Source organism: Lepisosteus platostomus, chromosome 8, assembly GCF_059453375.1.
Source record: "Lepisosteus platostomus isolate fLepPlt1 chromosome 8, fLepPlt1.hap1, whole genome shotgun sequence".
Classification (NCBI taxonomy): Eukaryota; Metazoa; Chordata; class Actinopteri; order Semionotiformes; family Lepisosteidae; genus Lepisosteus; species Lepisosteus platostomus.
This window is the reverse complement of record NC_142618.1, coordinates 41,669,134-41,682,322: the sequence shown is the minus strand read 5'-3', so window position 1 is coordinate 41,682,322 and position 13,189 is coordinate 41,669,134. Positions and strand designations below refer to the sequence as shown.

Below are 13,189 nucleotides of genomic sequence, written 5' to 3'. Positions count from 1 at the left end.
CCCAAACTTTTCTGATCATGATAAACTCTCTTCTGTTTTCCTGATGGAAGAAATTGTGCATAAAGAGTGAAAAGGCCTTGGTTTTCATTACTGAATTATGAGTTATGCGTTTTTCTAAAAGATGCAATGCTACATGTAATAAAACGTTGTCCCCCATACCTGTTAATCTTCATTAGAGGCTGGTTGTAGGCCAAATGATTAACGCACTCTCCTGAATCTTGGTCTAGCTCTATGATCACGGTTTGAGCCTGAGTCGTGGTACTACCCGACTGTGGCCGACTTTTGCTAAGCAGTGGTGCGCTATTGGCTAATCTCTGCTGAGGGGAGCGTGGGATTATTCAGCTCACTCAGCTTTCAGTGACACAACCAGGGTTGTCTTTAATGAAATCTTTAATGCTGCAAATTTAACCGATAAAGCAAATATCTTTTCTTTTATGTATTTGACGTATTGTAATATTAGGACTATAATTTTCCTATTTTATAAAAAAAACTACCATAAAAGTAGTGTAGCAAGAAGTGCTTTATGAATTAGGTTCATAGCCTGCAGAACCTGCAGAACAGTGCAGTGAGTTGTGCTTTACCTCAGAAAACATTGACCACTGAGAGGTCAGTCAGTGTACTTTATGTGTAGCTGAACAAGAGAGATGAATTTTGTGTCACTTTAAAATCTGATAGAACCCATTGTATTTGTGTAGAGGTAAGGGAGCCTGTTGACAAAAGTCATCATTATAGAATGGATCTTTAAGTTGACACTCTAGGAAAAAGCCATGACCTGCTGTGCAGTAATTAGAAAATATTACTGATAAATCCGCTGAGAGGGGGTTTCTTTGTTTGTGGCATGGATGTTGTTAAATAAACAGGGGAAACTGATCCTTTGTTGCCCTTAGTCTGCAGATGGCTAATCACAGAGGGAAGAAGAGATAAAAGTAACTTGAGTACACAAATATGTTCATAAATTAGAGGTATAATGATGTCTTAGGACTCAGATGGCCAATATTTTCAACTTTATAGTTTGCTTGTTTACTATACAGGTAAGTGTAAAAACTACTCTATGTAAAGCTGCAGGTAAATTTACCAACTGCAGCTCCTTCATCTACATGAGTGCAATAATATGAACATAAGATGCAATGTGGGGAAAAATTAAGTTTGATAAGTTTGTGTTACTAAAGCAAAGGTAAGTTTTTAACATTATTGGCAAACTGATAAATGGAGAGTGCAATGACTTACTGTATGTGTTCATTCAGAGCTGAGAGTGGGAAGCTAAGTGTTAATACATGTTCTTGGCCTGGTATCTGCTTTAGCAACCAGGATTAAACCAAGGAAATGATGATCACCAGTCTAGCGTAGAATGTAGTGGATGGTAACCCATATGGCATTGTGACACAGAGGCTGGCATTGCTGCCTTGCAGCTCTGGGCCCTGGGCTCAATTCCATACTTGGGGTGCTATCTGTGTGGAGTTTGTATGTTCTGCCCAGTGGGTTTTCGCCAGGTGCTCTGGTTCCAAAGCCCAAAAGACATACTTGTTGGTTAATTGGCTTCTGGGAAAATTGGCCCTGGTGTAAATGTGTGGATGTCTGTGTCAGTGTGTCCAGAGTGTATCTTGCCTTGTGCCTGTTGCTTGCTGGGATAGGCTCCAGAAGTGGTTAGAAAAGTGATGGATGGGTACCCATTTTCTACCTCTTAATTTACTGCTGCTGGAGATAAAGAAGAATACAAAAAGGCTGTTCTAGTTTACTGTGGACATGTTTGGTGTCAGTATCATGTATAGAAGCTGGAAGTTGACCTCTGGTCCAGAACAGTCAATTTCAGTCTTTTCATGAAATCATTACACCTCTATGCTGCTATTCTAGACTGAGTTTCTAAAGCTAGGGTTTACAGTGATTTTTAACACACAGCAGTCACCGCAGATTCACAGAGTGATGGCATCTCCACAATTGCTGTTAAGCACTGCCACAGAGTGAAAGAAAAAAACCATCATTTTAACTTAACAAGAGCTTTGAAGGTGTTTAGAATTGTACTGTGAACGTCAAATATATATACAGGCTTGTTCTGAAGAAGCTGGTACTTTTAAAGATGGAAAAAGGATCCACACTGCTGGAAAACAGATTTCTGACATGTTTTAACCTCCCACCACTCAAGAGACACACCAGAAAATAGAAATATTTGCAGAATGAATTAATGATAGAATTCTATTATGTTACTTTATGGACTAAGTCATTCTCCCTGTTGTGTCATGTGGAAACTTTTACTTCAGAGCAGCCCCCTTTGTCGCCTTTGTAAAATGATAATATACTGTGCAGGTTTGTTGTGTTAAATGTCACAGCTCAGAGCAGACAGTGCGTGCCTATCAGATTGTAACGCCCACTCTTTCCTGAATCAGCCTCTCCGGCTCCGCCCTGTGGAATCACTGTCCTTGAGAGCGTGCAGGACTCCATGGTCCTCGGCTGGAAGCAGCCCAAGTTTATTGGCGGAGCAGAGATTATTGGCTACTTTGTGGATTACCGCGAGGTTGTCGACGGAGTGCCAGGAAAGTGGCACGAGGCAAACATAAAGGCCATCAGTGAAAGAGCCTACAGGGTAAGAAGCCGTTTTCTTCCCCCTTTCTTTGTTGATTGTTTAAAAGGAAACGAGGAGATGTAAACGTGTAAAACAATTACTCCACCAAAATGTGCATACAAGCAAATTGCAATTAATGAATTGCATTTATTACTCAATGATTATCAATATAAGAACTTTTGGGGCACATTTATCCCCTAGAATTAATAAGGAAAATGAGGTTTCTTGTATACCAGCTGAGTTATATTTCAAGGCCTTAAAACTGGAGCACCGACGAGTAGGGAGCAGAGAGTAAAAGTTAAAAATGTCAGAATCCTTGTTTTAGCATTTTTCTCATTCTGTTTCTTTGCTAATGGAGTTACCTGTCTCATTTGAGGTGCTACATTCTAACTAGCCCAGGCTTACAACATGCAAAATAATGCACTTACTTTTGTTTGGCATCACCACATATTTCTCATTGCAATATTGAGAAGGATGAATTTTGTGTTGCTTAGGGGGGTTCCAAATTACACCTCCTGAAGGTCGTTCTGGCTATCAATCAGCTGTGAACATACCCACAGTGCTTCTTCTGTCTGTGTGCTCCAGGTTAATGACCTGAAGGAGAACAGAATCTACCAGTTCCAGGTACGGGCTGCAAATGTGGCCGGAGTGGGTGTGCCGTCCAAGCCCAGCAACTCCTTCAAGTGTGAGGAGTGGACCATTGCTGTGCCAGGTGAGCATGTAGCATTAAGTACAGACTCCAGCTCTGAGGAGCACTGAAACTGGGGTCAGAGCTCATTTCGTCAGAATTCACCATTTTAATGTCAGTCACAGCTGGGGCAGGAAATGACTTCTCAACTCGAATCGGGAAGAGATCATTTCTTTGTGGGTTTGAGCCTAGGTGATGCCACTAGGCAACTGTGACTGGGTTTCCCCAGGCACCTTTGCACAATTAGCTGCGTGTCACCAAGGGTTGGGTGGGATTCTTTGACCAGCACTCAGACACATTTTTTTGTTTAAAAAATGTTAGATTCTAGACAGCGCAAAACAGCAATGATGAAATTACTTACATGTAATTCTAGGTGCTGGAGTCTATTCTGCCTAACAGTGGGCACAAGGCAGGACACACCCTGGACACCACTGGGCAGACACACAGACACAAACATAGACATGCACACCCTTACACCAGGGCCAGTTTTCCCAAAAGTCTTTGGACACTTGGAGGAAACCCACGAGAACACAGGGAAAACAAACACACACAGACAGCGCCCCTGGTATTAAACACAAGGCCCCAGTTCTGAGAGGCAGCAATGCTAGCCACTGCACCACCATGCTGCCTTTATCTTCTTAATTTTGCTCATGCCTCCCTCACCTCGACTGGCTAGTACCTTGATTCTGTGAATGCTGTGCTGTGCCTCTCAATCATTTCTCACCCCTGCTGTGTAGGACCCCCCTATGACCTGAGAATCACAGAGGTGCGCAGGGACTCACTGGTGCTGCTGTGGAACCCGCCAGTGTACCAGGGCCGCAGCGAGGTCAATGGGTTCTACATAGACATCAAAGAGGAACATGCTGGGGAAGAGCACTGGAGAAGTGTCAATGAGAAGGCAATTCAGAATAAATACATGAAGGTAGGCATCGTTTCTGGAGTGAGCCTGTTAAAGAGAAATACTTAGAGACTAGCTTGAAGGTGGTTATATTGTATCCCTGAGGACTTTTAGTTTAATGCATTTCAGGCTATGTTAATGGAACCCTAAAGTTATCAACACTTCAGGGTTCCATTTTCACAGAGCTCCTTATGCATGTTGCTATTTCAGTTGATCATCTTAGTACACTTGTACCACTCCAGCTCCTCTTTGCTTCCTGCTACACTAGGATGGCTCGTAAAGGGGAAATAACCACTCCTTGTCACCAATTCCCAAACCTGTTACAAGAGCTTTTTGTTATCCCAAGAGTTTGCATAAGAACGCTCCAATTAAAACCTGTTTTTTTCTTCTTTGGCAGATTAAAGACCTGAAGGAAGGCACTACCTATGTGTTCCGTGTGAGGGCGCAGAACAGGGCAGGGGTTGGGAAGCCCTCTGATGCGACCGAGCCAGCTTTAGCTGAGACTCGTCCAGGTATGATTTTTATTCTTTGCGTTCCTGTTACTTTGCTGCCCCGGTTTATAAAGGGCACTGGAATCCCTCATGCCAGGGGTGTTGTATTTTTAGTGCAGCACGTATGATGATCCTTGTGATGAAAGGCACAGACAGAAAGGTATGCCTGAGATGGCAATACAAAACTAGAGCCCAACTGCACTCACGCTGCATTTAATCCAATCAGGAGAATGTGAAACACTTAAATACTGGATGAAGTATATTAGCCAGGCTGCCTAGCATAAAGCAAGTCTGAAGCATGCCTTATACTTCATATGTTCCAGCAGAGTGCCCATCCCTCAAAACCAATCAGAAAATCAGGCACTGAAGCTCACTGCATCAGGGGGCTAGGAGTCCTTTTTTATGAGGGATGACTTTAGACCTGAAGTTGTATAACAGGGAATTGTGAATTTTACACCATTTGAATTATGGCTGTTGAAGTAGTGGGGGAGAAAGATTTCTTGGCTGCGAAGCAACAAGGAGTGAATGTCACTCAAAAGTTATAGAGGATCTCTCCCAGCTGTCTGCAAGCAAATCGCAAGATGGAGGCAAGAGTAAAAAATGAGTTGACCTCAAAAGCTACATTAGGTGCTTGCCAGATGATCCCATAACAGACAATAAGTGAAAACAAATAAGGGAGAACTGTCTAAAGCATGAAATAAGAGGTTTACTTTTCCATTCTAATATGACAAGCCTCGTTATCTTTCAGGTACCAAGGAGGTGGTCGTGGACGTTGATGATGATGGTGTGATTTCGCTGATTTATGAATGTTCCGAGATGACCGCAGAATCTAAATTTGTGTGGTCCAAGAATTATGAAGGACTTTCTGACTCGTCCTGCCTTACTGTAGAGACCAAAGGTGGCAGGTAAATGGTGTGTGTTACTGGCATTACTTCACAATGACTGAAAGACTCAGCTTATTCCTTTCTCTCATGGCCAGAAGAATTAAGCAACATTATAATGAATAATGGACAATTCACCAGTGAATCATGTCAGTGAAACCAGCGGCAGTGCTGGTTGGTTACCTTCACGTTTTAGATAGTCAAGTTCCCATTACAGTAATATAATTTCATGCTAAGCACTGTACAGTACAGTTACTTAGTATGTACAAGTTACTTTTGAAACAATAATAATAAAGATATAATATGCAATATACTACTCATCTCACAAATAAAAAATATTGCTGACCCAAGCACAGCCCATACATGTACACACATGAAATAAAACATTCTCATTATGTGTAATTTTGGAAGGGCAAATGTCACAAGTATGAATAATGAAAAATAATATGCTTATGGAAATAAATATATATTTAATGCCAAATTTTCCTGTGTTTTTTTTAAGGTCAAGAGTTATCTTTAATGATCCATCAACTGAAGATCTGGGCATTTACTCTTGTGTTGTCACGGACACAGATGGCATTTCTGCTAGCTATAACTTAGATGAGGAAGGTACGTCATGGTTAGGGGTGATTCATGAATTGTGTGACATTTTTGGAGCCTCCCAGTGCCACTCAAAGGAGGACTTGCAAAAGGGCATATATCTTTTCAAAAATCTCAAATGCTCTGAGATTCAACACTGAGCCACCAAATGATTGTCTAATAATGTTGTGTGTGAAGAGGTATTGAGTTATAGCTATACCTATCAATATTTTTAATTTTGTAAGGCAAGGCGTTGTGTGGTCTTGAAGTGTTGGAGTCCGATGGATTGGAAAATGTTGAATCTGCAATGACTCGCATACAAGTGAAATTCCTCATTACGTAGTGATTTATTTGAGTGGTTCCCATCTCCAACTGTGAAATTTGTTGGACGTGTCATGTCTTCTTTAAAACAAGCAATTCTTATAAATAAATACTTGAACAGAACCAGAACTAATAATCTTTATTGTTTTTCCACACAGAGCTAAAGCGTCTGCTAGAGATCAGCCATGACCACAAATTCCCCAGTAAGTAGGAATGAATTTTGAGAAAGGCATATTATAAAAATAGATTAAGTAGCACAAGGTCACAAAATACTTGAAAAGTACCTGTCTGTTAGTAGCACAGCTGGTAGCACAAGGACGGACTCTGAATGACCTGCCACTACCCTGTATGACATTCAGCACCAGTTGTTTTATGTCTTAAAGTACTTTACTTCATTCTCTTGCCCTTCTGTTTGAGTTCTTATTACACCCCTTTATGATTTTGTCTGATAGTGTCTACAGTGTTCTCGCTCTGATCCTTTAATGTGATAAATAATGTGCAGCAGAAAAGCTTGTGAAATGTTTATTGTCTGCGACATTCATCAGGGATGTAATCATGACAAAGAACTAACTTTTCTAGGAGGACAAAACTGCTGCTCCCAGTCATTGCTCAATATCTGCATTTTTTTGGCCAGCTATTCCACTGAAGAGAGAGCTGGAGGTGGAGCTTTTGGAGAAAGGCCGTGTCCGTTTCTGGCTACAAGCAGAGAAAATGTCTGCCAACGGGAAGGCTAACTACGTATTTAATGATGCCATACTCTCCCAAGGAGAGGTATAACTCAGTACAAATGAATTACATGTGTTTCTCCTGCTATGCTGTTAGGCAGCTCTAGGGCATTGCAACACGTGACTCACACAAAACCTCTTTCCAACTTTTAAATAAATATGAACATTTTGCAATAATAAGAGATTCAGACCCAAAAGACAGCAAAAAATACTTGCAGTGAATCCAGTTCATAAGTAATAGGTTTTGCATTTTATTTTGACATGATACATCAGTTAAATGTCTTACAGAAGAATGATAAGTATGCACTTTGTTTTATGTCTTCAGTTAAATTTGATATGAATCATAATGTTATCAGGTATATTTAAGATTTTTACATTCTTTTTATAGCTTTGCAGATTTTTTTTTCCATGGCTTTATGACAGGCATAAATAACCTGAAAAGGGAAAATGGAGAATACTAAAAATATAGTTGTCTGACCTTATTTTAGAGGCCATTTGATAGAAATAAGGAGGTACTATACAATGGATTCTTCTTTGCCTTTATTCTTTTTTTTGCAATATTTAAAATGAGGAAAATGTGGTTTTATAAGAAACAATAGATCCAAAGTAGGAAACTAGGCTTAAAAAACACTTTTTAAATTTACCACAGATGGCAGACCATTATTTCAGTGTTTAATAATTGGCTCTTTCCTTATTACTAATACCTTATTTGGGATCACTTGTATCCTTGTTCATTTAATGATAGAAAGTATATCTGAATTTGTTTCATAAGATGTTCACAAATGTTGACTTCATTTTTTCCGTTAGAGTAGATTTTTCTGCTTTTCCAGTTCATAAAAAATACAATATTTAGAACTTCAGGGCCCTAAGCTTTAAATCTCAGCATGATTCATTTCTTCCGTGTGGCGTTTTTAAGTGGTGGTGCAAGCATATTGGAAATCCCTGCATTTAGTGTGGTATGAAATGACTGTAACTGAGTATCCTGGGATAAAGAGTCAGGATAAACATATTTAGTGATGCCTATAATTAGCTACAAAATTCAGTTTATTTTTAAAAAGGAAGACAAAAGGGAATACATACACAGAAAGATAAATTAGACAGGACTTTACTCAAAATTTGTACTGGGTCATTTTACAATGTACAGTAGATCCTGAGCTAGCATGAAAAATATGACAGGACAGAATGTTATATTTCATGACTTATGTATTAGTAATGAATTGCAAACATCTGGGCCCACTATCTGCAGTAAACAACCAGGAAATATACTATTTTGTGAACAAAAATAAAGAAACACAAATCACAATTTGTAATAATAATCTGGTAGACCACTGAACGTGTTATTTCATAAGCCTCTTGAGCCTGACTGTATCACTGACTGACTGCCACTACCTCTGTTTGTTGCAGAAATATAAAATGAATATTGACAGAAACACAGGTATCGTGGAAATGTTCTTGGAGAAGCTGGGGGATGAAGATGAAGGGACTTTCACCTTCCAGCTCCAGGATGGAAAAGCTACCAATCAGTCCAGCTTAGTTCTGATTGGGGAAGGTAAGCCCTACTCTATGACCCTTCATTCATTCTCTCAGGAATTCTTCTGCCCGTGACAGGAACGGTAGTGTGTGTTTAGAGAGAAACAAAGTCCCCCCACAAATCTGTTATATTCTGTCCCCCAAAATATGAGAATTACAATTTCAAACAAGGCTTCCAACAAGGGTATCAAAACCAGTCTTTTCTTTAACAACCAAACTGGTTTACATTTAACAGCTCAATGTTTTATGAGGCACGATGCTGAATTAAATAAGAATCAGTGTACTGTATGTGAAATAAGCGAACCCTTAGTTCCCTTAGAGGCAGCTAAATAATTGGGTAACAAATAAACCAGGACTATGGTTGAAAAGGTTTTGTCTTAAATAATGACCTGAAAATGAGTGAGTTTGGTGCAAGGGGAATATACAAGGGAAAACACACATCATGCTTATCAGTGATGGTTACAAAGGCATTTCTAAACATTTTAGGCTCCATCCATTCACTGTGAGACCAATATTAAAGATTAGAGTGACTTGATTCAGGATTGATCATCCTACAAAGGTCTCCCCAAGAGCAACCCAGAACAAAATCCAGTGTTCACAAAGAACCCCCATAGTAACATTTAAGTATCTGCAGACTGTTGTTGTCGTGGATAATGTCAGTGCTCATGCCTCAGCCATTAGAAAAACAGTGAACAGGATTGGTTTTCCGGAGAGGACAAACAGAAATCATTGCCCTGTAAAAATATGTCTGTCTGTCTCATGTTGACATGGATGACCCAGTACACTTGGATGAGCAAGAACTTTTGGCTACAGTGACAAATGTTTTGAGTGGCGAAAAACAATGTATTCCAACAGATCATTTGGGTGATTTTGTTTATTTATCCATATACATCATATGTCTTTGTATTATACTTGAATCAAGTTGTCTTAATCTTTTATTAAGTCTTTCATGAAGATCAAATTACATTTTAGGTATGAAATATGTGAGAATGTGGGCCAACCTAGGGGCATCATACATTTTTAATTGGCAATGCAGTACTTAATGAAGTGCTTTACAGTAAATAATAATAGATTTAGTAACGAAAGCCAGCTACTTTTTAGTCAGTATAAAATCTATTATGTGGCTCGGATGTAATGTAATGTGTGAAAACTTAATGACAGCGTGATACAGGAAAAGGAAGCTGTGACTTATTTTTAAACAAAGTTCACACAGCTGGATTCCAGTATTCCTTGTTTTTGGTGGTATTATTTTGTTCTTAGAATATGGATGAAGAGCAAGATACGAGTGAAGTGTCCATTAGGAGGCAGCGTAACACTATCATTATTTCTAGCTATTTGCCATGTTTGGTGAGACTGATCTTCAAGGGAACTCATCCTGCTGTATATACTGTATATTATTAACCCGTTTTATCAAGCATCAGGTGAATCAATATCGATTTTTTTTTGTGTAAATCAACTGGACATCATTTTAAATGCTATATTGCTGATCATGTGACTTAATAATAAGGTATTCAATTATAGCACTATAATAACAGTGCTATAAAACTAAAAACAATTGGCATGTGGATATAGGCATATATTTACAAATTATAGTGTTCTTAGTTGCTTAGTTATATATGGCCACTCTTTATGTTAAACTGTACGACGCACAAGATTTAGAAGATTTAAAAAAAACACTTGGAATGTTACATTTTTAGATGCCACATTTGGTATGTGTTCTTTTTTTGGCAAATCTTTTTGCCACTGTATGGAGGCAAAATACAGCTTAGACTTCAAGTTGAAAACCCAGGTTAAAACAAGAGTTTGCTGAGTCATTCTGAATGTCAAAGATCATGGCTTTCCTTAACCTGTTGAGAAATCATATTGTATTTCTACACATGAGGCAGAAAATGCAGAACCGTGTGCTTATAATTTTTTTTACCCTCTAAGCAAGAAGAATTTGAGGCCATTGAAGTGCGAAAAGCTTAGTGATATTTAAACTCCACTGAGCCATGAACCCTAGTGCAGTGTCCTAGTTTAGCCTAGACAGAGGATTTGCTTGATCATGTTAGAGAGGACAATTTAGGACTCAACAAGAGTACAAAGGATTTGAAATGAGTGTGTCAGCTTTTTGAAAAATTCAGCGTAGAGTTATTTCTTAAGTTAATTTTATTTTTGGAAGTTCCAAAAAGAAATTTAAACTTCTGAAAAGTTACAAATCCTATTATGATTGTTGTGTCATTAAAAGAAAATCAAACAGAGAACACTGGCAAGAGCCAGCAGACACTGAATACTGAGCAGCCAGCAGATTTGTCAAACAGTGATTGTGGGTAGTAAGAAAAACTAAGAGACACCTTACTATACAACAGATTTCTTTCACATCCAGTTCTTGACCAGGGTCTAGTAACACACAATCTTAATGCATTTTCACTCAGTAGAGAATGTTCCCTTTGTTTTTCTCTTCTCGTTTTGCTGTTTCCTGGACGTAGATATCAATGTTAAAACAGGAAGGAGCTATGTGGTCAGAGCCTGAAAATGACAGACTACTGTGACTGTTTTGGTATTAACAAAAAACACATTTTCTGTTCACTGAACTATGGAAAGTGCCCTGTTTGTTGCGTATTCCTGCCAAGTTTATCTCAGGATACACATGGCCGCTATAAGAAAACTGTCAGAAAAAGCAGACAGTTTGATTTAGATAATTTTCTCATCGTCGTTTAATGGCTTGGGTCTGGAAGCTCTGTCATGATACCTTTCACTGGTGAAAAGGAGCTCCTGTGAGACTGGCTATTAATTTCAATGGATTAGTCACCGCTGATCTGTCCAGCCTCCTCAATGTCCTTTCAGTGGCGTCTTTGCCTACTTGGAAGTCTGCTGCTTTGGGTTTTAGTGTCTGGCTAAAGGAGGTGCAGCTGTTTACTTCTGATGAAAACTTTAGATTCTCTTTCCGCAGATGATATAGTCCTTTGCTGATATGTGAATCCTGTTACTCCCATGATTCTGATGTGCAGTCCAAACACAGACATATAATTGTAGTTTTGAAGATGGCCTATTTAGCAGCTTGGTATTTTATCACTGGTATTGATTTCACATTGCATTTGTTCTGTTTATCCATTATCAATTGATCTATGGTACACAATTTCTCTGTGAATTGTGTGCAATACAATTTTTCTTATTTATTGTAAATGTAAATACTTAAAGGCAATTTTCATTTTAAAAGCCTTGAGAAGCTCTAATATTGGATTTCACCAATCCAGTATCAGAGCTGCCCTGGCAAGATAGTCCAACAGTATTGCTGATTAGTGTCTCTGGCATGAATCAAGATGTATTTCATTAAAAGTCGACAACATTTTATTTTTGTAGCACCATCATTGAAGTCCATAAAAAGTGCAGACTTTGGGATTAATCAGATTTAAAAAAAATTATTTTCAGTGTTCAAGAATCTCCAGAAGGAATCGGAATTCCAGAGACAAGAATGGTTCAGAAAGCAAGGTAAAAAACAAGGAAATATCTGTGGACAGAAGATGAAAAATTATAATAGTTGTGCATTAATTTTGCTTTAAACCTAAATTTTTGGTTATCCCGAAACCAATATGATGGACTATGAAAACAAGTAGTTAAACATTTATCTAGAAATGTTCACACAAGAATGAAGCTGTAATATGTAATAGCAGTCTAATAATGATTTTAATTTTATATAGAACCTTTCATATCTCAATGTGCTACACAATAAAAGAAACAAAAGAGACAGATATGCACAAATTAAGCTGTGAACTTAACAGAATTTCAAACTAGAGCATAGAAGTCAGTTTTAAGTTAAGATGTAAAAGTTCAGACTATGTTGCAAATTCTGATATGGGGTGGAAGATCAGAACTGAAAGCAAGATTCCCCAGTGTCCAGAGCTTTTTTGTTGGGAAAACAAAGAGCCAATGTCCAAGAAGCAAAAATGAAGTGTAGGTGTTAATGCCATAGGTTTTGGGCAGCTTCTCCTGACAATTATATCTCTTTTGCTCCTGCAGGTCCGCATTTTGCAGAATACCTTAGTTGGGAAGTTACCCCAGAATGCAATGTGTTGCTGAAATGCAAGGTAAGGCCTTGAGATATATCCTGTTATTAAAGACTGGACTTCACAGGGGTTCTTAAAACATCGTGAAAACCTCTAGGTTGCAGCAGACTTTGCTTTTAAGAACAATAAACTGCATTGCAGTGATCACTGCATCATATTGTTATCAGAATTTTCAAATAAATGATTTCCTATATTTAAACTGAAACTTGTAGTCCAGTAACTGGGCATGAAACTCCATGTCTTGAGGCATCCTTACTTACTGAGACTCCCTAACTCATCCTATGCCAGAGCTGAAAAATGTTTGTTCACAAGTGGATTAATGTGTTAATGTACTTTTACAATACATGAATAAAGATTTTATAATTCATATATTTCCAATTTTATAAAGACTTACCCGTAAGAGCCAGTGCCCGTACATTACTGTAAAAATAGCTTTAGACATGTACAGTAACTAGATTAAGCTGAACCTTCTC

The 13,189-nt window shown here is 38.6% G+C and overlaps 1 protein-coding gene across 2 annotated transcripts in view; it reads left to right on the top strand.

Annotated features, from left to right (window-relative positions):
* myom1b (myomesin 1b) overlaps nucleotides 1-13,189 on the top strand; it is a 70,420-nt gene that overhangs the window by 35,211 nt on the left and 22,020 nt on the right. For both annotated transcript variants that reach the window (XM_088643443.1, XM_088643442.1), the window contains 11 exons: nucleotides 2,382-2,578; nucleotides 3,143-3,269; nucleotides 3,983-4,167; nucleotides 4,541-4,655; nucleotides 5,383-5,539; nucleotides 6,018-6,124; nucleotides 6,574-6,618; nucleotides 7,050-7,186; nucleotides 8,545-8,689; nucleotides 12,082-12,141; nucleotides 12,670-12,737. In XM_088643443.1, the coding sequence (XP_088499569.1) occupies nucleotides 2,382-2,578; nucleotides 3,143-3,269; nucleotides 3,983-4,167; nucleotides 4,541-4,655; nucleotides 5,383-5,539; nucleotides 6,018-6,124; nucleotides 6,574-6,618; nucleotides 7,050-7,186; nucleotides 8,545-8,689; nucleotides 12,082-12,141; nucleotides 12,670-12,737 (1,343 nt within the window). The remainder of the gene's footprint in view (nucleotides 1-2,381; nucleotides 2,579-3,142; nucleotides 3,270-3,982; nucleotides 4,168-4,540; nucleotides 4,656-5,382; nucleotides 5,540-6,017; nucleotides 6,125-6,573; nucleotides 6,619-7,049; nucleotides 7,187-8,544; nucleotides 8,690-12,081; nucleotides 12,142-12,669; nucleotides 12,738-13,189) is intronic.